Source organism: Oryzias latipes, chromosome 14 (assembly GCF_002234675.1).
Source record: "Oryzias latipes chromosome 14, ASM223467v1".
In the NCBI taxonomy this organism is placed as follows: Eukaryota; Metazoa; Chordata; class Actinopteri; order Beloniformes; family Adrianichthyidae; genus Oryzias; species Oryzias latipes.
In genome coordinates, this window is record NC_019872.2 from 27,623,288 (window position 1) to 27,648,873 (window position 25,586).

The 25,586-nt window shown below is 42.1% G+C and overlaps 1 protein-coding gene across 4 annotated transcripts in view; it reads right to left on the reverse strand.

Moving 5' to 3' along the window:
• Window positions 1-23,991, reverse strand: part of doc2b (double C2 domain beta) — a 134,955-nt gene extending 110,964 nt beyond the window's left edge. For 2 of the 4 annotated variants that reach the window (XR_002874578.1, XM_020709165.2), the window contains exon 1: window positions 23,346-23,991. Coding sequence is in view for 3 of the 4 variants with exons in the window: in XM_020709165.2 (XP_020564824.1) it covers window positions 23,346-23,667 (322 nt within the window). In the remaining variant the exon portion in view is untranslated. The remainder of the gene's footprint in view (window positions 1-23,345) is intronic. The other 2 variants (XM_023962298.1, XM_004076803.4) reach the window with 2 other exon arrangements.
• Window positions 23,992-25,586: the final 1,595 nt, after the last annotated feature.

Genomic DNA, 25,586 nt, shown 5'->3' on the forward strand with positions numbered 1-25,586 from the left:
CTTGGGTATGTGCTCCTGAATCCGATACGTATCCGATCTTTTGAAATGCGACCTCCGTCTGAACGGCCAGGCCACATGAATCCGACCTGTACGTTATCGATATGCTACAAACATCATCATTCTGCGTTGAAGTAGGCGGGAACGAGATCATAAACATCAACCATGGCAGACGATGCTGCTGAGACCAGTCAGTGGAAGGGAAGCGAGGTCACCCATTGGATTCATATTTGGGGTGACAGTTCTATTCAGGCCAAACTCAAGGGCTCTTATCGCAACCGGGCAGTTTTTGAATCAGAATCAGAAATACTTTATTGATCCCACACGTGGGAAATTTGTTTGTCACCATAGAAACTGACAGCAGAGGGAAAAAAAGACTTAGAATGAAATAAAAAAAGCAAGAACAAAGAAAATGTAGCATAAATGCAAACATCAAGGTATTATAATTTAAAAAGCTATTTACAGAACATTGCAGGTAAAAAGATGTGCAAAAGAAATGTGCAAAATAGAAGAAAATAAACTAAATAAATAGATAATAAAAATGTGTAAAGGTTATCTTTTACATTGTGTGTTGTTGTACAGGGTTATTGCATTGGGTATGAAGGATTTTTGGTACCGGGCAGTTTTGGAGCGGAGCTGTCTGAGCCTCCAGCAGAAGGAGCTCCGCTGTTTGTCCAGAACAGGGTGGAGAGGATGCTCTGGGTTGTCCATGATTGAAAGGAGTCTGTTCAGTGACCTCCTCTCCATCACTGCTTCAAATGTGTCCTGTTTGCAGCCAATGACAGAACCCGCCTTCCTGATCAGTTTGTTCAGTCTGTTGGTGTCACTGACAGACTGAACAAACTGATCAGGAAGACGGGTTCCGTCACTGGCTGAAAAAATTTCCAGTGAAAAGACCGAAATGACCGAGCGTGGTGTTGAACCTTTCCCACGATGACTTTTTTTCCTTTCCGACCGTGGTCAGAAGCGCGGGGAAGACCTTCTCCAGGGCCGAAGGCGGATCGGATCCTCCTCTGTGGTTCACTTCCCCGTTTGGACCCTCAGATTCTCCAGAGCGGGTTAATAAAGAGTCAATAGCATTTATACTGGGGGAAACCTTCTTACACTATCGTTCTCCTTCCTTCATAACACACAACACGAATGCGCGCCCCCAACACACTTCTGCTGCCCCCCCCCCCCCCCCACACACACACACACACACTCCATCCGGCGCTCTACGCGCTCTCTAAGAGCTCCGCTATTGACAACACTGTTGTTGACACTCATTGTTAATGTAAACTACTTCAACAAACAACGAGTGACGTCGTTCACCGTTGAGTACTATTCTGCGCATGCGGGTCACTTCTGGGTCATTTCATGGTCACACTGCAGATCGCTAAAGATCGCATTTAATTGGAAATGTGAACAGCCTTGCCACAATGTTGGCTAATATGAGGCTGGTCTTAGCCAGTGAAAAACTGCAGGAAACCTTCAAATTCCTCTTGCTGCTATTGTAGTACAACATACAAGCCAAGGGGAAAAAAATAAAAAGAGCAACACACAGGTTTTGATGTTTGGAGAGAACTGTGGAAAATGAAATTGATAGAATATATATATATATATATATATATATATATATATATATATATATATATATATATATATATATATATATTTACAGATGACAAAAATTCAATGAAACAAAGAATTTGTTTCTGATTTGTAAAATAATTTAATGAAAGAAAAATTACAGTTTTTTTCTTGCACAGAATACTATTATAACACTAAGAACTTAACCCAGTCTCAGATCATCTTATAGGGCAAAAAGATCTATTCCATTGTGTTTTTACTCACTGAGTTTTTTTTCATTTTTTTTTACACGGAGAAACATGTTCTTTGCTCAAATTTCTTAACAGATGTCTGTTTAATTCACTATTGCTGTAGGAAAATACATAAATGTACTGTTTACAAGTTTCCACAAATCATTCATTCTCCATTCTCTGTAAAATGTTTGCAGCTGGTTTAAAGTCAAATTTTGTGATGAAGATCTTCTTTTACGTCAAAGTGGACGCCAACAACCAGACGCTAACTGCAGACTTTTAAGACGTTGTGGATAAATTAAAACAAAAAAAGACAACTGTCGAAAAACTGCTATTTTCAATATCTATATTAAAATAATAAACATTAATTCACCGTGTCTGCAACGTCATTATTTGCATGTGTGAAACATTCAAAATTCAGTTGCCGCAATATCAGGTCAGCGAGCAGCTTCTGGTAGGTGAGAACAACTGTCTCCATGGATCCGTATTTGGAGGAAAACTCCTGGTTTTGTCTTTAAATAGCAGATTTATCTTCCTTTGAAGTTGAAGACTCTTCCTCTGTTTCCTCACTGACGCTTTTCTCCCCACAGAAACTCCCTAAATACGTTTTGTTGTTTGGTTTTTGTTGACTTTAAGCTCTTAACTTCGTGGTCTGTGACGCGTCGAGACAGACGGATGAGGTGAACAGAATCTGGTAGTTTTACAAAATAAAACTTACTTTTATATTTGAAAATAAACAAAACAGACAGAATCAAAGTTAGTGTCTGCGTTTTGTTTTCTGTCTGCGGCCCGGTAGCAAGTGCCACACGGGCCGATACCGATCCACGGTCTGAGGGTTGGGGACCACTGCTTCAAAGTAGAAGTTTAGACCAAATCCTAATCATTTAAATGTAGGTTTGTGGAAAATCCCAGTTGTTGCCAAGTTGATCCTAAAAAGCAGGTGGACTTGTGAGGGATTCAGTTTCTACCATGACTCTCCTGTAGTCGTGTTTCCGTAACTTCCAGCTGAATAAATGTTCAGGAGATTTTAATCAAGGTCGCCCAAAATCACTGCTACGTTTAGCATTTTCACCTGCCAAACGGACTTTCTTGTTGTTTTTCAGCACAGACTGGCTGCTTTAGTCATGAAATGGTGACAGATGAAGTGTGTTCGAAGGCTTTCTGATGGGCACTGGAGATCACCATGTGATTCAACAAATTGTTAGAAAATGTTGAAGCCAGACACATTTTCACACAGACGGTATACATCCTCCCTTGTTCCATTCTCAACATACTTGTTCTGCTATCCGGCTACCTCAGCAGCTGATCGTCCAAATTCAGCTCTGTATCAACTTCTATTGAAATGCAATAATTAACAAAACAGGCTGAAATGGAAGATTTTTTTTACCATACGCAGCAGAACTGAAAGCAACTCCAGCCAAGACACATTTGCTCTGTGAAAAGTAGAGTCTGCTACTGCTGAGCAGCCCTCATGCTTCATTCTGCTTCTGTTCCAACAATCCAGCTCTCCTTCTGTGTCCGCAAACTTTGAATCTGATCAAAGTCTCATATTTACTAAATCAAAGAGGCTGTAAAATATGCAAATATTCCTCAAGCCGTCATTAGAACACATGTTAAATGTAAAAATATTATTAATCTGAAGGAATGCTTGCTCCTCTCTACAGATTATGGATCTTTGACACATTTCTGAATAACTTCAGCAGGATTATTAAAAAGTCTCTGCGTAATTTCTTATTTTGAGCATTTTTTCTATAAAAAAAAAAAAAAAACTCTTCTCTTTTGAAAGCCTGAGGCTTTGTTAAATTTTAGTAGACACAGAGACAAAACGTCAACTTTGGGATGTAAAATTTGATAGAGCTCACATCCAAAACAGATCAAATCCGGTTTAAATGAGAATACATAGATGAGTTTATACTAACCTTACAAACTAAATGTATCAGTTTGAGGTTTTCTTTACCTTGTAACGCCAGAACTTCAGTGCCAGTGTTTACATTCTTTCGACTACCGTAGCTCTTAAACCATTAAATGCTTTTAACATATTCAGGCATTGAAGCGGAGAAAAGCAGCTTGGTGCTGATATGCAACACTTTACAGTAGGGGGGTGTAATGATAATTTTCTATTCCTACAATCCAACCAGATAAAAGGTAAAAACGACCAATCAGAGCAGACAGCGCACATGTGATGAAATTTAGGAAGCTAAAACGTGAATAGATTTGACATTCTTCTTTACTTGTTTGTTTGGACAAACATTTCGTGATATTTTGAAGAAATCCAAGGAATCCGCAAAACTTCACTGTTCAGAACCAGGCATTTCTCTCTGAGTCACGCTGGTTGAAGTTTGGGCTAAAGACGTTCTGGATCCATTTTAGGTCAAAGAATCGGATCGTTCAAATTGAACCAATAGACTACGAATCAGATTGGCAACCACAAATTATGATATGAATTGTTGTTAAAAAGAATCGTTACAGCCCTCGTTTACAGTAGTTAAGTGATTGGGTTAACAGTCTAAGGGTGACGGTAATCCAAAGACCGCGTTCTTTATGGGTCACTGCCGACATATTTGTTGTAAAAAGATCAAGACTAAGAAGACGTTACATTTTTTCAAATACTTTATTTCTTGGTGTCTTAAAATCTGGACTTAATACAGATATTAAAAAATGACTCAAAAGTGAAACTTTTTTGTATTTTTCTTTGTTGTTTTTAGGTTTACGTACAAAAAAAGACTAGGATGAAAAAAAGAGGTGACCTGAAGCCAGATTTAGACTATTTCAAGTAATAAAATAAATAACACAAAGCAGACATCAGCCTTTTAGACACTCACACTGTGAAGGGTTTTAACACTTTTTTTCAGAAGCAACTCAAACACTCCAATCAATTAAAATAAAAATCCTGAGCCATTTTTTAAAGAATCCTGAACTGCTCTGAAAAGTTGCTTTGTATTTGCCGCAATGCAAAATCCTGAGATTTTAGGACCACAGAAGTTTTAGTGACTTTACTGTCATCACCTTAGAGGAAATGGAATTAACTGCTGATTTTAGAGCTACATCTACTGCATTATAATTAGTAACGTCTGCGTCAGAATGTGACTAAATACGGTCTCTTCTTGGCTTTTAAATTCCTCAAAACTATGTCTGTTTCATATTGATCTGCTAAACCAGGATTGTTGAAAAAGTCCTCTTGGTTATGAAGATTTCTTTAGTGGTGAGGTCAACTCTCTGTCCTAAAAGCTTGTAGATATCTTCAACACAGCACTCTGGTTTTTAACGTTTTTTTCTTCATGGTAGATTTGGATTACGTTCGCACCATCAGAAAACGGTTCTTCATTTCACTAGAAGCTCTTTACCGTAGAAGAGATGCTGCAATCATTCACCCCCTGCTGTTAAGCGCCCCCTACCCCAGACTGTGCTGACATGTTGATTTGGCAACTTCCAAACTTGCACTCCCTATGGATTTGTTTGCAGCCTGAAGACAGTCTTTTCAAGAGTGAGAGCTCCTTCAACCGCTCTATTTTTCATGCCTGAGGAAATAGTCGAGGAGGATCTGGCATCTGCCAATAAATCCTCAAATCTAAATCCACTTTAACGGAACCCAAATGTTTGCAAAAAAGTTATTTTCCCCGTCTTCCGTTGGGTAAAATACTGATGTTAATATAAATTCTGTGTAAAACCCTTTTGCTTTTGTCCGTGTTTGGCCTTGTGTCCGACCTCAGACTTGACTTATTCTGATGAGGCTTTTTGCAGATACGCGTCTCTCATTTTTCCATTCACTAATGGGAGCTTTCAAGAGAATATCCCTCTGCTCTAAAATGTGTCCCATATTGCTCAAATTGTTAATCCTGCACTAGTGAATGATGGGGGTTCGCATGAGAGAACTTGGGAGTTTTAACAGAAGCCTTATATGTTCTCTGTGTATTTGCTGTATTCTATTTTTTTTTTTTGCCTAAACAACAGAAAACACTGAATCTCTCACATTTACATTTTTACAAATCTTTTTCATTTCTCTATTGGAGCTATCAGGTAGGATCTCAATAAATTAGCTTCAGGAATTTATGGCAGATTTGAAAGAAGCAAGGCCATCTCTGTGAGTCAGAACACATACAGATAGGAAGCTGCGGCTTTAAAAAGCGAATTGAATGTTCTTAGAAAAGCTGCAATGATGCAGCTCTCTTGGAGCACTGAGTGGGATTTTTGTTCTGCTGCTCTCCATAGAAAGGCAGGTTTTAGCTCGATGAGAACAAGTGCTGGTGAGGTGGAGGATAGCAAAGTGCTGGTGAGGTGGAGGATAGCAAAGTGCTGCAGGTCTTTTTGACCTGTGTATGACAAAATTAACTTTTGAGAGAAGATGGAAGTGTATATTTAGTTTGATTACCCTTAAGTGCAACTATAAGTGCTTGACATTTCAGTCCAAAATGAACCTTCAGTCCACAAGAGACATCCATCCATTTAAAAATAAAACCACCTTCTCCTGAAATGCTAGAACTGGAATGCAGCTCAGTTTTCAAGCTTTTGAGTTTTTTTAAGGGTTTATTTTTTGCACAACACAGTTTCAAAGAATAAAAAAAACAAAAGCTAAACAGGATTTTAAAAAAGGCAAATTTTCCCTGAAAGTAACAGTGAAAGAGATTCATTTTTAAATAAATTTCTTGTTTTAAATTTTCAAACTAAGTGGATTTTATTTGCAATAAAGACCAACTCCAATGAAAAGTGTGTTTTTTGTTCATGTTTGGTTCAGGTCAATGGGCCTTAAAGGCTTAAGCTGTTTGTGTGTTGTGTGTCTGCCCAAACCCCCAACACCATCCATCCATCCATCCATCTTCTTCCACTCATCCGGGACCGGGTCGCAGGGGCAGCAGTCTAAGCAGAGATGCCCACACTTCCCTGGCCCCGGCCACTTCCTCCACCTCCTCTGGGGGGACCCCGAGGCGTTCCCAGGCCTGCTGAGAGACGTAGTCTCTCCAGCGTGTCCTGGGTCTTCCCCGGGGCCACCGCCCAGTGGGACATGCCCGGAACACCTCTCCAGGGAGGCGTCCAGGAGGCATCCAGACTCGATGCCCGAGCCACCTCAACTGGCTCCTCTGGATGTGGACAAGTGGTAAATGGAGAGCTTTGTTTTTTCTTAAAGGGTTTAGCATAATCTAATTATCATAACCCAACCCATTGATTGAGAGTCTTTGTCTAGAAAACAGACATAGATTATTTTCTAGATTTTGTTTATTGTTGGAGTTTGGACTGTAAAGCAGCAAAAACAATAACGATATGGTCACAAAGAAGAAGAAGAAGAAACTGTAAACAGAAAAGTAAAAAAGTTCTTTTTAAGTCTGCACACTGTAACTTTGAAGAGGAAGCTACTAGTGATTATGGGTTCCTCTGTGAAGACAGCAAACACGATAAGGCTGCTGACTTTGAGACGTGTGCTGCTGCTCTCTGTCTGAGCTTTAATTTGCTTTTGTTGTCAGGAAATTGAGGCACCGACGGCACACGAGTGCAGCCAGGTCTTTTGGCAGAGAGCACCGACAAAGAACCAGTACAACAGCGTGAAGAGATGAGATATTGATGGAGATAAGATGGAAAGTTTCACATACAAACAGTACAGAATCTGGATCATGCCCCAATTAGTTTTAACAAAAACATCAACGTTAATCAGAAAAAGTTCCATGATAGTGGAAAACTGGGAAACGTGGCCTTTTTGGTTGACGGCATCAAGGCAGTCCACAGAAGTCAAACGTTACTACATAGCACTGGTTAAGGTTCATCTTGAGACTAATGCAAACATGACATTTTGGCTTCACCCCCCTATAATGACAAAACCAGAAAACAAAACTCAGTGACTTCTGTATCACATAGGTCACAATTCAAGATGGCCCAGGCTCCAAGTCACTTCTCAAAACGGCAGCACCGTCACGTCACATGCTAGTGAACTGAATTCTGTTTAAGCCTTAGTCACATGCACCCATGAAGAAGTTGACCTGTGTGGTGTGGTTGCTACGGTTTTTAGGGTTGTCCAGGCCAGTGGAGGGTCGTACAGCCACATCTTAAGGGTCTTGCAGCTCCCTTGACCTCAGGGGACGTCATGAAAATGGAAAGTACCAGGATGTCTAAGTCTAATAAAAGTTGCACAGACTTATGACGATGATGCTAACATTACAGGCGTGTTGTATTAGTGTTCACCATGACCTGCCCCTCGTAACTTGCCTGTAGAAAAAAATGCGCATGAACATTTGTTCCTCTATGGGCTCATCGAGCGGTCTACCACCCTGATATTTTGTGCGGGCCACCTGCACCGTACAGGTTTGCACGTTTTTTGCCTGTATCCACTCGTAAGGGAAGTTGTTACTGAGGCTTTAAGTGAGTCTCACAAATTCACACAAGGAAGGTCGTAGTGCCTTTTGAAAACAATTTGCAGCAATGCAATCTATTTTCTATCATCCGTGTCAATCCACGAGTCATGGCACTCAATAGCTACACCTTTCAGCAAAACACACGGAGTAGATCCACAGATGCACCAAAGCAAGCACAGAAAGGACGAGCACTTAATGACCTGCTTTTTGTAACGACCTTTTTAATGGCCCAACCCTTTAAAAAATATACTTTAGGTAAACAGGCCCCAAAGAAGAAGAAATCTTCTTAGGTGAATTCTAAGGAAAATATTTTACTTTGAATTGATTATTTTTATGTGTGCCCATTTCTGGAATGACAGGGTTGCTTGAAGTCAAATTGGCTGTTTATAAAAGCTGTAGGTCACAGTGGTCCCCCCCCCCCAATTTGCCCAGTGTTTGGATGGTCTTAGGGTCTGTTCAGAATGCACCCCTCTTCTGCCAGACAGTAATTGGCTTGAACTCTAACTGCAGCAAACAAAAGCTGGTTTAAATATGAAGCAAAAGACACAGCAGATGGAACTCAACGTGTCCCATGTTGAAACATCTGCAGCCAAAACCCAAAGTACACAACATGCAGAATAACTCTGATTTGAAGAGGTTTTGCCCTTACTGGGCTATAAACAGTGTCCTATAAAACAAATAATGTCTATGTAGAACAACAAAAAAATGTACTTTTATATTTTCTACAGTAAAGAAACAAGATTGACAAACATTTAAAGCAGGAATCACCAAAGAACTGTAAATCTGTACAGGAGCAACTCCTCTTCAGTTCTCTTCACAAACACAAGTGTAGAGTTTAGTGTCCGTTTTTTAACATCATGAGATGCAAGAGGAGCAAACAAGAAATGTTTCAGGAGTTAGACTAAATCTGCTCTTTTTGTTCCGCATAACAATTCATTAATAAGGACTGAAATGTACTTGTGATCATGACAAATGTTTACGTTTTAACTTGGACGTTACACTGGTCACACAAGAAAACACAAGAAAAAAAGGCAACATTTTTCATCATTAATGCTGCATGATAAGGTCAATTTACCCAACCTGCAGAAATGTTAAAAATTCCACACAAAAGACCTTAATATATTCTTTTGAAAGGAGAGATGTTATCATAAAAGGGAAAAAAGAGCCTTAAGAGGTAAAATAACATAATAGTTTCGTTTAAGTGTGGACTGAACCATAGCAGGTTGATAAGTAATTGTTAATCGTGACCCGCTCTGGCCTTTCTCTAATGTCACAATAAGGCCAAAATTTGCACAGCAAAGATAAGAAATAATATAAAGAATAATATGCACATTTTACTCCTCGAAGGATGGACATTTTTGCATTTTCTGACGTTGTTTTTCAGGCCAAAATGCCACACTGGTGCAGAAGATTTATTAATAATAGCCAAGTATGTGTATATTCATCTAAGAGGTATTTTCTGCAACATTTAATACACAAAAATACTAAGAAAAACGACTTTGAAGCAAAAAAGATTTCTAAAAAGATTCTTTAAGGCATGTTCATATTCCCAATAGAGTGGCTCCTTCTTTGTTTTATCATTTTGTTTTCTTTTTAAAAAGTTTTTGCGGCAGTATTACTCTTTACTCCCTAATCCACCATTGATTACATTAAGGAATCAATCCTACTGCAAGTTCAATTAAGTCTGGATTACACGTAAAACCTTTAAACTGACAGTTGTTGGGAGACCATCTGGCTAGGCAGACATCCCTCCCCCTAAAGACTTTGATTCCAGCTCTGATAATAAAAGAAGGAATCACACGGTACACCTCCGGTGGTAATCCGTCTGCTCTGCTGATATTGGTTAGGAAGGATTTTCAGGCTCCGTTCTGAGCCCCGACAGTGAAGTCAGAGCCATACAGTACCAGTCACTGAGGACCGCTTCCTGAGAGAGAAGACGCAGAAAAACAACGACGGAGTTTCCAAGAGTCCAGAAGACCAGGGCACAGACCTGTTATTGATCCAGCAGAGGTGAAGTTAAAAAAACCTTGAACAATTACAACTCAGGAATCTTCTCCCAGAACTACAAGATGAAACCTGAGGATAGAGGTGAACAAGTGTCTGGCTCTAAAAAAAAAAAGAAAAAAAAAAAACCTTCAAAAATTAAACTCAGAGGATGATATAGATGCAAGAGCGCAACTTAATAAGATGTAACCCAGGTCGAGGGTCTCAGGTCAGGCTACCAATTAACATCAAAGATGGGTTTCCTCTGCATGTTGCATAACGAGAGATGACCTCAGGAAAACAACATAAAAATGTGAGGAGAGGCAGAGTTCTCAGAGTTTTCATTGGAAGGATGATGGTGGGAAAAAAGCACTTATTTACGCTGATTTATTATACTGCATGAGTCACTTTAAAGCATCATAGTTCCAGCTCTAAATCGCTAAAATATGCATATAATGCAGAAAAAAATATGGGACATTAAAAGTGCTAACTGGTGTTTTCAACTCGATCTTCTATTAATTCTTTAACGGAACTAGAAAACATTCAGAAAAGCAAACATCTTAACATTCTTGCTCTGCAATCGTAGGAATTGAGAGGAAAGAAAGAGCTTAAGATCAATGCTTAAATATTCTGACATTTTAATGAAAACAGTTTGTTTGATTTTAGCATAAAATCCAACAAGAGGAAGGCGGCCGTGGTGCAGCGGTAGGGCGATCGTCCCATGATCGTAATATAGCAGGTTCGATTCCCGCCTTGCACACCCATGAGTCGAATTGTCCTTGGGCAAGACACTGAACCCCACCTTGCCTCTGGTGGTAGGCGGGCGTCTGTGTTTGGCAGCGGAGCGGCCACCAGTGTGTGAATGTGTGAGTGAATGTGTGTGTGACTGGGTCCGTGACTGTAAAGCGCTTTGTCCTTGTAGGAAGAAAGGCGCTATATAAGTATACGCCATTTACCATTAGGAGTCAACCGTCAACTTTAGGTTAGGTTAGAAAGCGACGCTCATTTATTTAATAAAAAATACATTTAAAAAAATAAAACCAAACCATTTGAAAAACCAGTCATTTCTATACTGTTAGTATTCACATTTCCTATTAGCGCCAAATTGAAACTATATATTTTTAATCTGCATTGTTTTGACTTTGTCCACGCTCTTAGTTTCAAATATTAGCCTATTTGGCATATAAATTATAAATGTTTTATACTTATAGTGCTTTTCTACTTTGCTCAAAGACCCAAAGTGCTTTACAATCACAGTCTCATTCATCCATGCACATACACACACATTTACACACTGACGGAGGCTTCCACTGCTATGCAAGGTGCCAACCTGTAACCACAAGAAGCAGCGTGAGGTTCACCGCCTTGCTCAAGGACACTTCAACGCATGGGCGGGCAAGGCGGGAACCAGACCTGCAATCCCTTCAATCAGAATTCAACAGCTCTACCTCTGCACCACAGCAGCCCCAACGGTTCTGATTTACAACGACAGCACACCAACAAAATGTTTAACTGCAAGAGATTTTTATCTGTAATGTAACTCTGTCATACTGGAATCAAATCAGAAGTACACAACGAGCTACATTTACCCTGCACTCTTACAACAACATGTTACAGGAGAATCTGAGTTCTCTAAAACATGTGTACAAACTCTGTGGAAGTATCATGCGACATTTGTGCGATAGAAACTCCGTGTGCAAAGCCGTCACAAGCCGTCCAGCTTTAATTCCATGGAACTTTGTATCAGTTTAGGAAAAATCTGTTTTGTTACACCTCTACAAACTCACAAAATATTGACACACTGGTCATCAACACCAAGAATGAAACTAGATTCAGGTTTCAACTACGTAAGCCTTATTCACACGCACCCTGTACGAGTTTTTAGGCCATTGGGTTGTCCGGGTCCGTGGGGGGGTCGTAGAGAGGAGCAGCCACAACTTAAGGGGAGCGCAGGTGTGTCTTGCAGTTCTCTAGAGGTTTGTACAGCCACCTCAAGGGATGTCATGTAAATGGAACATTGTCCTATGTTTATCATAAAGTACTCGCACTGAGGATAATAAAAGTTGCCCGTGCTTATGATGTATGGATGTTGCTATTGTAGGGTCTGTCTAATTTCCTAATTTCAAACAGTCAGGCTGCAGGAAGGAGCATGCACTTATCACTTCTACCTTACGTATTGTATAAGTGTTTACTATGACCTGTCGTCTGCAGCATGCACGTAGGAAAAAATGCACATGAACATTCTTGCTCTACAGGTTCACAGAGCGTTCCGCACAACTGCGGTGCATCAATGTCCCAACTGCCCCCATATGGGCAGTAGTGATTGGAGCTTAAGCTCCAAGTCCAGACCACCAGTTGTTAGCAGCTGCAGCCACAGTTTCACGACCTCAAAACTGTATCAAGGTGTGCAGCATTTCAGATTATTTATGTCCTTTACGTGTCAAAAATCTGCTTCCAAGTTAAAACGTCATTGGTTTTATTTTATTTATTTATTTTTTTACTTGTTCTGTCCAACAACTGAGCGAACAGATTAGAGCTGAAGGCCTTTTGTGTTGGACAGGTTTTACTTTCACAAATAGAGGTTATAGAACTTCTGAAAACCAGAGTGTAAATTTGTATAAATTTTTGTTTTTTATTATTTTTTATTTATTTGTTACATTTAGTGTGGGGAGGGATAGGAGAAAAGTGTGTGTGTGTGTGTGGGGGGGGGGGATAGAAGAGAATAAAAGGAAGAGAGGTAGAGAAAGTGGGGGGTAAGAGCACTGATTTGAATAAGTTATTATTTTGAGCTGTAACAATTATACCAGATCTGCTGAGACGACAAATATTACATCAAAGGTTGAGATTCTGACACGAAAATACGAAAACATCTGTCCATCAATACACTGTGGGTTAGGAGGAGGGATGAAGCAGACAGGGAGCAGTGTGGCAGTGTGCACGAGCACGTGCACATGGGGGTGGAGATACATGCATGCTGCCAAAGTGAATTGTGTCTTCATAAGGGGAACCCCCCCCCCCCCCCCCCCAGCCCGACCAGGAGAGGGGGGGGGAGACCCCCAAGCCAGAAGCTTAGGGGGGCGACGGGACCCACAAAGCCCGGGAGGCCCCCCCCGGTAGGCATAGGCGAACCCGGCGTCTTGGCCCCTAGGCCACAGGAGCGGGGTTAGCTGTACCAGGCGGCACCAAAGGGGGCCACCGGGCGCCAGACACCAAGACGCAGGCCAAGGACGAAGCCAGAGCCCAGAGGACCCATGAACCCCCCACCACCCAGCCGGTGCCCCGTCTCCACAAGCCAGCGATCACCGGACAACAACAGACCCCCCCCCCCCCACCACCACCACCACCACCACCACCACCACCACCACTAATCTACTCTCTACAACCCTCCACACCCTCCAGGTTCTCGGACCCGTCCTCCCCTCCAGTGCCCTCCCCACTCTGCGGAGTGGGAGGGGAGCCCCAGAGGATCCCGATGAGCCGGTCCCCAGATCTGTCCCACCCATGCACTCTCGCACACACACTCACAATCTTCTGGTTGCCCCCGTCGCCACACAGTAACCCACTCTGGCCGATCAACCCCCAAGTGCCGCACGCCCGACCACCACTACAGCCGACAGGAAACCCACAAGCCTGGCCGCCCTGAGAGGACCAGGCGGGAGAAGACCGGCCGCCCCTTCCCGATCCCACCCATGTATGGTGGTGTGGGTGTGCTGTGTGTGTGCTGCAGGTAGAATAGGAGGTCTCCAGTGTGGCAGGCCCAAGCAGTAGAGCCCCCCCCCCCCCCACTCCGGGGTCCCTCTGTGATTGGTGTGTATTTGCTGTGTGTGTGCTGCGAACATGCAGTGTGTGTGTCTAAAGTGGAAGTTAAAATTGTGGGGGGGGGGCAGTGAAAGATGAGCACGGATGTTTCGCCGTACGCAAAAACTGACAATCTAGGAAGCAACATCTCAGATTTCACAAGCCTCAGCCAGCCAATGCAACGCTGAAGAGATGATCGTCTGTAGCAGATCACTTTAAACTTTATGGAGGTTACAAATGACTCAATAGCATCTGAACAGCATCTTCAATAATCTGTACACTAAACAGTTCAAACTGCAGTACACTAAAGGGATGAAAAGTAAAAAGAATTGCAAATGTGTGTCAAGCTCTCAGTGGACAAAGGGCCCACTCAGTACAGCTATGCTCCAGTTTTGCTGCATCCCTTTGTGTGGGCAGAGAAACGATCAGACATGAGGCTTCATTTCATACGAGTCTTCTTGCAGATCAGTTGGGGGGGGCATCCCCCTAGGATCCACTCTGCTGGTGGATTGCATTCCAGAACGTGGATTCTTCAAGTATTAAATAGAAGAAAAAAAACATTTTAACACATTTTCTCCAGCCATGTGCCAGAAAAGTGCGACAAACCAAAGCCAAACAGCAATTTTCTGTATCGACGATGGCCCAAGCTGTCAAATGGATCTGTGTAATAGCTGACATTATCATTACATAATGTGCTTAGTGGAGCGAAGGAAGGGCAGAGTTTGGATCTGATCAAGCACAACTTAAAACCCCTAATTGTTCGTCCTGGAAAAGCAGCCGGCGTAATAATAACCTGTAATGTGAGCAGTCTGAGTTCAGGCCTGATTTGTTTTTGTTTAGTTAGTGGCAGGAAAACATGGTCGTCTACAGCCACTCATTACTACTGCATGACAGCTTGCAGATAGGCTCTTAATAGGATTCTACTGTGCTGGTCATGGCAGAGCTGAAACCACTTTACATTGAACTGAGCGTGATGGGGCTCGAGGGATGTTTTCAAGTGTTTGCTTGCAGCCCGCCGGTTTATGAAGATCTGAAAATTGATCCGGTCAGACGACAAGACGGCTCAGACTTTCTGTTTTTGTCCAACACGTTTTAATTGGTGCATCTTTTCAAACCATACAAACTCTTTAAGACAGGCAGAAAACACAAAGACGCTGAAAATATCAATTCATTACCAAAAAACGGCTGCGATTTCTGATGGGATTATGCGGGTGTGATAATCAGGTCTTAAACCGGCTTCACCCATAATGACTCCAGCCATCTAAATCCAAGCTTTACTTTAGAGAACTCCTTCCTTTATGATGTTGAGATTTTTACAGTAGTATTAACTCACGTTTAACCCAAAGCCACATGAGACCAGCACAGAGAGAAGGATCATCAGTGTCTTTCCTTGTCTGGTAGTTTGAGGCAGCCGTGATTGGTGGAAAGAGAATGTCACCGTAACTCCTTTTGGTCCGGTCTGCCTTCACACTGCACTTGAGGGTGAGAAGCAGCCCCAAAAAAATGTCACAGAGCTCCAAACAGCAGCGAGGTTGTTGGCGCCATTACCGCAAAACAAGCGAGCGGCTGGTTCGTTTGGATGTCTGACTGAAATGGTGCCACGTTTGTGAGGAACATGCGTTTTGTGGGATGAGCAGCCGGGCTGGACTAGCCAGAGGGAAACGTACAAAACCGTCTCTGCCAACATGGAACAGCTTACACTGCTGAGATGCTGTTACTTCAGGGGTGTTTATTGAACATGTGCGACCCCTGAAGGAGGAAATAAACAGGCTCTCCGACAATATGAGATTTGATCATAACCAACAACAGAAAAAAACACAAATGTCCTGCATTTATTGGGCTAAATGTGAATAAAGGAAATGCTGTATCATCTTATTTCATTTTGATCTGTGGTTTTTGAATTTGATTCCGTATTTATCTCAGTTTCCACGCCAACTTGAGTCACTATTGACACTTCAACGGGTGGACATAGCATTTAGGATCTGATCTTCGTGATTAAAAGCAAATTTACACGCGACTGCTAAACCGTTTGTAAGAAGCTGCTCATTTGAGGTTTGTCACTGGTCTCCAACAGCATTTCTATCTGCTTTAGATTTTTATCACTCAGCAGAATGCTGTACTTAGAGGTACAATCCAGCTTTAATGTCTCATCTCCAATGAAAAGGGTTTGCACGTCTACCACCCGCCAAATGAAATGCACATCATTCATGCTTGCATTCTGGCTCTAAATGAGGAGGGTTCTTTGGGAAATAAGTCAGATATGGCTCTCATTTCTAATGACATTTTACAGAAAAAGGACTCTCTCTGGACCACTGACAAGTTTCTGCAGGCTTACAGGGAAAATTACTTTGGTGTTGGCCTGATGGCTGAGATTTACTTCAAACATTGTTTCAATATTAAACTAAAAGGCTTATCCCAAAAACCTTTTAAAACCAAGTTCTTCATTTCATCGTGACCAGGTTTTGACCGGATGTTTATTGTAAACCTCATGATTGTAAACCTTCATCTACACTTTAAAGACCCACTCCCATGGAAATAGTGTGTTTTTAACACATACTTGTAGCATTTTTCTGATGATGAAGGACATATTTTAAGACAATTAAGCTCAGATTTGAATTTCTTGGGATTTCTTTATTTCAGTCGTTGTGAATCAGGAGCAGATGAAAACATGCTGTTGGAAAAAGATCATATTTGTGACGTAGAAAATACGCTGGTAAGTTCCCTGTTCCGGATGCTTAGCAACAGGGAGGGGAAGGGGAGCGGGTTTGCTCGCCCACACCTCAGAAATGGATTTCTAATGAACTCCTGCCGCTCTGCAGAAACTATGTCATAGAAAACGAAACCAGGTTTTCTTTGGGGTCCAAACAGAGCATAACCATAGTTAACAGATGACTGGGAATGCTTTGAAAATGGATCAAAAGATGACTGGAGTGGGCTTGACAGTAATTGACTAGAACAAAGTGATTTTTCCTAAAAAGCAAATTCTTTTTTCCTAGAGTTTTAACGCTGTTTAAGGGCTTTTACAGCCTTAAAACATCTAAAATCCTACTTTGCAGATTTCCCCCATCACTGAAAACTTTTAGAACGATTAGCGTCACACGATAAACACTTGAAAAATCAAATCTTTACTTAGTTTTCTCTTATGTTTTTATTTCTTTGCTGTTTTTTAAATAAAAACTGATCTGGTGTAAACACCTTTAGCTTCTTATGTCAGTGAGAACAGTGAGTCAGGGTCGTTTCATTTTTATCATCCGTCAACCTAAAACTAGAAGAGAACCACAAATCCTACGAAGGATTAAGTATCACCAATAATGTCCAGAATCGATTCATTCAATCGATTTGATTTTTAGAATGTACAGGGTTTACACTTTTAGACATATCTGTATAGAAATACAACAACAATCTATGTATTTTTGAAGACAACAATCAATAACAGTTCACATTCTGTGAAACTGTAAAAAAGTAGAAGCTCCAACAAATATGTGCAGCTCATAAACATTGTAAAGTTCTAAACAGACTCGTATTACAAAAATAAATGCTTTGCCTCTCCTGGAGTTTGGCCACTAGGTGGAGCTAGCGCTTTAGCGTTACAATTTATTCCAGAAAAAAACTGTACTTTAGACCACAAAGGGTTGCTTTAAAAAATGTTTCCTTTAAGGAGTTTGTAAAATTCCTGCCTGTGAGTCTATAAAGCTGTTTATTTAGTCAGCAATGCATGTTTGGGTTGAACGAGGGTTAGCATTAGCCGTCCAATGGGAAATTAGCATCAAGCTAGCGGACTTTACTGCTTTTTTGCCTTAGGTCACTGGAAAATGAAATGCATAATAGATCGATGTCTACTTTTATGGGTCGATTATTGATCCATTAAACCTGGATTAATCAATTCATATTTGATCAACCCAGCCCTATCTTACAGTTAAATCACTCCAAAACAAAACTGGGAATTGAAAATGATTTCTTCTCTAAGCTCCATGAGGATTTGCTTTGAATGCGTCATATTTTGCTCTTGAAAGATCTTCAATATGGATAAATCTGGACCAAAGCAGCAGATGTCCTTGCATTCAGTCGCTTTCAGTTGTTTTGCACGCCTGACAGCCACAATCAAGCAGAGCAGCTCAGTTCTCGTGTCTCTGAAACACCAGACCATGCGGGTCGCAGCGGCTTCTCGTCCGGGCCCCTGCAGGGACGGCGGCCCTCAGCACGCTTTACAGGCCGTCGTTAATTAATGTGGCGGAGATCCTGATGTCCAAATGGTCATGATTAGCCCTCTTTGTGGGGGAGCGAGGACAAATGGTGAACTTTTCCGTTTTAATTAAAATCAAGGAGGAGTCACAACGAGTTAGAAAATGTTGCCATTATGCTGATTAGCCAGCAGGTTCTTAGACAGGATTGAGATGTTCCTGCTGGGATCTGGTTCATGTGGGAGAACAAGAACCCACTGGTTCAACCCCCCACCCCACCCACCCAGACCAACACCCAAATTCAGAGGAGGCGTGAGGCACAAAGGCAGAGCTTGCTCTTTTAAAGACCCACTCCAATGAAAATGGGGTTTTTAACATGCTCTGGTGGGATTTTTTGACAATGGAAGAAAATTACGACTCATTCTGAGTATTTCTCTTATCAAAAAAGTTGTGAATGAGAAGCAGTTGAAAAGATAGAGCTTATTTGTGACATCCACACCAACAGTCCCGGCCAAAACTCGAGCTACGTTCACATCGCCCTCTTTAAGGTAATGAAAAGTCAATATTACTGAGGGTTTCAGGCTTCTGCGTTCAAACTCTCTCGTTCACACATCGCTACACTACTTTCTTCAACCATTTTTTGGGCTCTACGCAGAAACCTATGACCCCCCCCATCGAAAGTTAAACCAGGTCGATCGTTGACCCATCAGGGACTCGGATTTGGAAGTGACGCATGGATGGCGTCCCTTTTAATTATTGCACCATGAAGGAGAAAATCATCATTTCTGTTTGTGCCGGACACCAAGTCTTTCATGTATCGGAATAGAGCTGTGAAAGTAAAGCCTGGAGCGAGAGTCACCAGATCTGCACCGCCTTCACCTTCTGCACAAAGCTTCTTCCAACTGTAGGTGATGGACATGTGCTAGTAGAAAAAGAAAAAGAAGCCCCTCCCTACAGGTCTAGTGTGAACCTAATGGTTAAATGCGTGTCCAAAAGTGAGTTTAGTGCATTCTTGAATGCGCGTCACATGTCTGATGTCTCCGTAGCTTCGGAGGCAAATTTCTAATGAACGACTGCGGCTCTGCAGGAACTATTTCCTAGAAAAATGACAGTTTTTTTAGGCCAAAAACGGCGCAATCATAGTCAAAAGACCACTAGGAATGCTTTGAAAATAGATCAAAAGATGATCAGAGTAGGACATTAAACTGGAAATTATAGGGATAGATTTACTTTCTTCTTCTTCTTTTTAAGAACAGGAGGAAGAAAGGAATACAAACTTGCCTTCACTCTGTGATGTCAGATCTGCCTTGCAGGAAGGTGCACTAAAATAGCTAAGGGGAAGACTGTTCACAACATATTTACTCTTACAAGCGTTTCAAAAGAAGTGCTTGTCCCTCCTTCCCTTCAAAAGTCTTTTAACGCTGCAAATTACTTTCCCAGAAAGAAAAATCCTTTCACAGCAGCACACAATGTAAAAATCTGTGATGTTTGCTGCCTATTTTCCTCTGAATGACATCTTCAATAAATCCCATCTTCACCACTTTCTTTGTTTTCTTTGCAAAGTCTTCCACATCAGAAAATCCAAACCCAGCAGAATGTTTTGAAATGGTGAAATATCAAACGAGTTTTCTCCCCCATGAGAGCGATGAGAATAATTACAGAAGCTTTTGTTAGCAGAGAAGGAAAGGTCAGAGTATTTTTTCTTAATCAAAAGTCTTGTAGCCGCGTTTTGTCTCAAACAATTTATCCAGATCTGCTGAGAAATGACCAGCAGGGCAGGAAAAAAAACGACCCGATGGCTCCTGTTCAGTGCATTGTAGGCCAGAATACGGCAGCAACCGGAGCCCGAAAAGCTTCAAATGTTCCTTTTCCTGGAAAATCAAAGCAGCTGTGCTGCAGAATGATGTTTATGTTCCCTTCATCAGGAGCAGCAGAAGCAAAAACCTGGCATTACTGGTGGAGTTGCATCACACTGCGCTAAATATGATGGCTTTCCGTAAATATCTTCTGTATTTTGGTCACACGAGGACAAACGGATGTTCTGCTGGTTCCATCTTTCTGTCCACCTCTGATTAGGAAGGATGACAGAGAGGAGCCATGCTGTGGATTGATGTTTAAATAAGCCTGTCCTTTGTTTCACATGGAGACAGTGGGGTTCTTGGTGCAGATCAATATGAGCTAATCTGCTTCTACTGTGAAAACACTCTCTGGATACTCTGGAATCTGAATGAGTCTTGAGATTTGCACTTGAGGTTGGAGAGCGTTTCAATCACAATCTTATCTTTTCCCTGAATTTATATAAAGTCCCCTCTGTCTCAAAACCACAGTGATGGACGGTACTGAGATCCAATAATGACAACGAGGTTTTTCAAAGCTGGAACAAATTTTAAAAAAAAAACACCAACAGAAGCTGTAATTGGTGCTTTTAGATTGAAAAACTCCAAAAACTGACAGAATATCCAATTAGATCTCAGCAAACAAAACTATCTAAATGTAATTCCAACCCGGATGAGCAAAATGTTGCATTTCCTCAAAGGACCACTTTATGCTGGTTTTAGAAAAAATTGACCTGGACCCCCCCCCTCATTAGAACCTTGACAAAAAGAGATGCGTGTTCCGGTTTCGTGTGGCAGAAGACGGAGATTATTCTAAATCAATGCTTTCAATCAGTGTTCCCCCAACCCCAGGCAGTGGACTGGTACCGGTCCACGGAGGAGAGAAAATAAAAATGACTTTCCCAATTTGTTTAAATCTGATTCTGAAGGAAGTTTTGATGGATTCTATGACTCCTTCTTGACACAAGTAACATGTCAAAAATTTATCCGATACTTTCTGAAGTTAGCAAAGTTAACAGAGAAAAATTATTTGGAAAGTTTTTTTGCAGAAAACAGAAGAAAAGCCCTCAATTTCAAAATAAAGGCTTCATTTAAGAAGCCAAAAAACAAGGACTTTTTACTCCAAATATGGATTTATAGTGACAGTTTTCCCCAGAGACCATAATAATAATAATAATGCAGGGTATTCAGCAGGCAGCTCCTAATAAAGATGTTCAAACAATAGATTCATGTTTCTGATTAAGAAAATACCAGAATGAGTGCACGTTTGTTTGTTTCTTGTTGTTTTTAGCCGTCAGACGAGGCTGAAGTCGGCGTCTGATCTTTTTAGCTTTCGCTTTGACCTCATGGGTTCAGGAAAAATCTGATTTTAAATGGTCCCCCCCAGAAAAAAATAAATAAATAAAAAAATCAAGTGTACGAATAAAGTTTAAAGCGTCTGCAGATATTTTACAGAGGATGAAGATAAACTGAAGGTAAGACATGCACTTCAGCCTTGTATGGGAAAATACTGTCTGAAAAGGTTGGGGACCACCGCTTTACTGTTAAAGGTCCATTTTGAATTTTTTTTGTGATTGGCGGGTGGGCAGACCTATAAGTGGGCTCACTTTTCTTTGTCATGCCCATTTTATTTAGAACTTATAGCATTAATGCCAGAATTCCACCAGTGAGAGTCTAGATCTATTGTAAATATGTCTGTGATTTCATGCTCTACCTCCATAGATATATACCAGTGAACACAAGTTATTTTGATTTTAAGGAAATGTTTTGAGATATCAGATGAATGTTAGAAACTTTCATTACAAAACTGGAGTCCATCTTAAATATGTAAAACTGTACTACAGTGTTGACTTAAAAGAACGCATTTACTTTACTCACAATACAGATAGTCCAACAGTACATACCAGACATATGTTGGGGAGACTTTAAAAGGATTTTGGAGAACATCAAACTAACTTTAAAGAACTTTTTTACCCAAATTCTGTTGTTTCCATGTTTAAAGAACCATGCTTTAAGTCACTTTGGATTACATTTTTGCTTAAGAGTAGTAATAAAATAAAGTAATAATAAACCTAAAGTGCAGATGACATTTATTGTTTTTCTCTGCCCACGACACCTTATTGTTGTATTTATTAATATAATTTAAAATAAAACATTTCAATGGAAAACCTGTTTTGAAAAAGTGTAATTTTGATGGGAGTGACAGCACACATCACTTTAAGTCTAATTCCCTCTGGCTAAAGATGTGAAATGCCACCCCATCAACTGAAGATTCCAATCAGGAAAGATTTGGAATATTAAGCTCCGCCTCCTGGCTTGAAAAGGAAGCTAAAACACTTTGTTTGGTGCCCGTTGAGCTCTTCGCCTCCATCACTCGGTTGGTGGTGTGTTAGAGCAGCCTCTCCTATGACAGCCGTTCATGTTAAGCAGCTTTTCAGATTCAGTTTACGCCTAAAAGCATTCCTTCTGGCGTTGCTGCTAATGTTCATCTTCTGCTTCTGTTTGCCTCATACTGGTAAAATCTGGAACAGGTTCCATGGATTCAGACGTGCTTCACACTGCACCAGTTGCTAAAAAAAACGACAACAACAGAAAAACCTCCTCAGATTTGGCTTTGCGGGAACGATTTGACTCTGTTTTTCCTGAGTGAAGTGAAATCCCGGTTGCTGCTTGGCAGAGGTCACACAGCAACATCTGCCACAGAAACTATCCTCCCTCCCCCTGCAGCCGAAGCCTCCTGCCCAGACCTGGATTAGTGGAGCACCACTCTGCATGGATTAACTCCGGCAGAATTCGCTTCCGTCAGACGCCGACCCGTAGCCACCGACTGTCTGCAGGGAACAGCGGTGACAGCATCCCTGCGACGGCGCAGCCCTTATCTTTTGACAACGTGCCCTGTGTCCACTTCTATGGTTATCGAACTACACGGTCCACCTGGAGGGACGCACACCTTTTGTCCTCTGACAAAAAAACACAATCACACAACAGGAACTTGCCTGTTGTGGTCGGAACAAAGATGCGCTTCGGTTCACTCTAGACTGCAACCGATTTGACCAAGAAGGCATGAATCACTCAGCCCAGACTGATGGACACGGTGAAGCGGAGCATAATGAGGCGCTGATAAAGCAGCCGACAGCCTCGTGCTACGCTTTGTTCCAGTAAAGTCACATCATTCTTTCAGTTGAAGCGGCAGGAGGAAGAGCAGAGAGATGCATTGGTTGCAGCAGCAACAGTTGGCCGTCTGTCGACTGACGGGCAAAGAGTTCGCTGCAGCGCAGAGGGCGCGTGCAGCCGAGGAAGAGGCGGCTGCAGGGAGCACAGAGGAAGAGGTGACACATAGAGCCAGGAGGCTGGAGGGACGCCTGGCAACCGGTGGCTGTAACTAGAGAAAGACCACACAGAAGCATCACTCACTGGAGTCGTCCGAGTCGTATCCCTCCACATCCGGCTCCTCGTCCCTCCTGGCGGCCTGTGGGGAGGCGGTGGCTCCGGCACACGCCCGCTCAGGGCTGTCCTCATCGGGGCGCTCACTTTCAGCGGCAGACACAGAGGTGGAGGGGGTGGAGAGGGGGGAGCGCGGTGGCCCGACGTGGGGCGCAGCGGCGGGGAGGCCCCGCGGGTAACGGGGGAAATAGTCCGAGATCTGCTTGATGGGTTGGATGGGGCCGGGGCACACGTCAATGGCCATGTGCTCCTGGATGCTGATGGTGGGTTTCTCGCCTTTGCGTTGTGTCATGCATGCGGTCCAGCTCGGAGCCCACTCCCAAACCCCCCCAAAAAAGAAAAAAAAAAAAAAAAAAAACTCAGACACCTGTTTGCGCTCCTCCTGTTGCTTCTCTGCTGGAGCTGCTGTCCTGCTGAGTGCTGATGGTGCTGAGTGGAGATCCCCTCTACATGGACTTCCTGAGGCTTCTGCTTCACCCGTCCTCAGACCATGCTGTCTGCCAGCCCCACACACAAACACACTCCTCCACCTACCCTCGCCGCTGCTCCTATACCCCACACTCTGCCCACGTCTGCACCGCTATCCGAGAGAGAGAGAGAGAGAGAGAGAGGGACTGGAGAGAGAGGAAGGGATTAGACGGGGAAGGAGGGAGGGATCAGCGGATATCGCCTAGCAACCAGGCGGTAAACAGGAACCGTCGGTCGAGGTGGCTCAATTATGATATTGACCGCATCCATCTGTTGGTGGGAGGGAGGAGCCAGAGCCACGCCAGGCTCGCACACGTGGAGGCGAGCGCTTGTGTGTGTGTGTGTGCACATCCCGTGCTCTGATAACCTGGAAAATGAGCCATGAACTGATGTCCTCCGATTCCCCTTTCAGGAAAGCTTGTTCTGACAGAAACTCACCCAAACACTTTTCAGTTACTTACCAAACAGATTTCAAGCTTTTCTTTTCCTCCTGATTCCATTTCAAATGTTAAAACCTGAGTTCTCACCTCACTTTAAGATGTCTTCCTTCATTTAGGCCATTTCAGTGCACTTCCACTTCCCTGTGCACCAAATATGCTCCCTGATGTTACCAAAAGTTTCATAATTGCCCACCATCTGTTGCAATTTTGTCCCATTTCAGTGCCTTGCATGGATCTGGCTTTTTCACTCTGAGGCTGATGCTAAACGAAATTCTCCATCCAACGTTTTTTGCGTGATTCAATGCCGGTGATTTTGAATGACCAGAGGCTGCTGCACAGCAGAAAGGCCAGAGCGGAGTTCTGACGTTAAGGCCAGGCCTTTGTCACGCAGCTTGGGTTATGCAAGAGGAAATCTCAGTCGCTCAGGAAAATCCCTCCCAGGAGATTTTGGGGGAACTTTCACCTCTTTGCTTTTTGCACACAACAGATCGAACCTTTGCAGAGGAAAAAGGAAGCAGCACCCTCTAGTGTTGTCTTTTAGGAACGTATAAAAGCCAATATTCATACCAAAGATTTTTAAACGTTTAGCTATAAGTATTATATATATATATTTATTTAAAAGTTTACAAAAAACTAGAAGGAGCTGCATTTCCAGAAGAAATGCAGGTTGAATGCTATATTGCTGAATGAAAAAGAAACTTAAAGGGTTATAATTTGATTTTAAAAAAAGAAAGAAAGAAATTATCAAAGTTGACCATAAATAAAGTAAAAACAGCACAACAACAACAAAGACATTTTTGGGATAACTGCAAATGCCGGGTATCGAACCAGTGAGCCTCTGCAAGGATGTATTTCAATGGAGGCAGAAATCCTGGAAAATCTTGAAATTTTCAAGGACTTGAAGGACCAAAATTCCTCATCTCCAGGGTTTATATATAACCTGAACGACGTCCTGCTCATTCACTTGCTGCGAATGTGTTGAGGAAGAGTAGGGTGGTGTGTTTGTCCATTGAGCAGAAGCACAGATAGAAAGAGGCATGGTCTAGTCTAGGGCCACACATTATGAGGAAAACTTGCGATCTTAGTGATATTCCAATGAGGATATAACTTGCGATAAATAAACAAACAGCAAAACAACTGAATCCATCATTTCCATTTCATTGCAACTGTTTAATTTAAACAAGAGTCAACATTACTTAAATTTAAGGGTGTGACAATAACCGCATCTACCGCACTTTGATGAATATCACTACATGTTTTGTTTGGGAACTATTTTGTTCAGCGCAAAGTTACGTGTATGTAT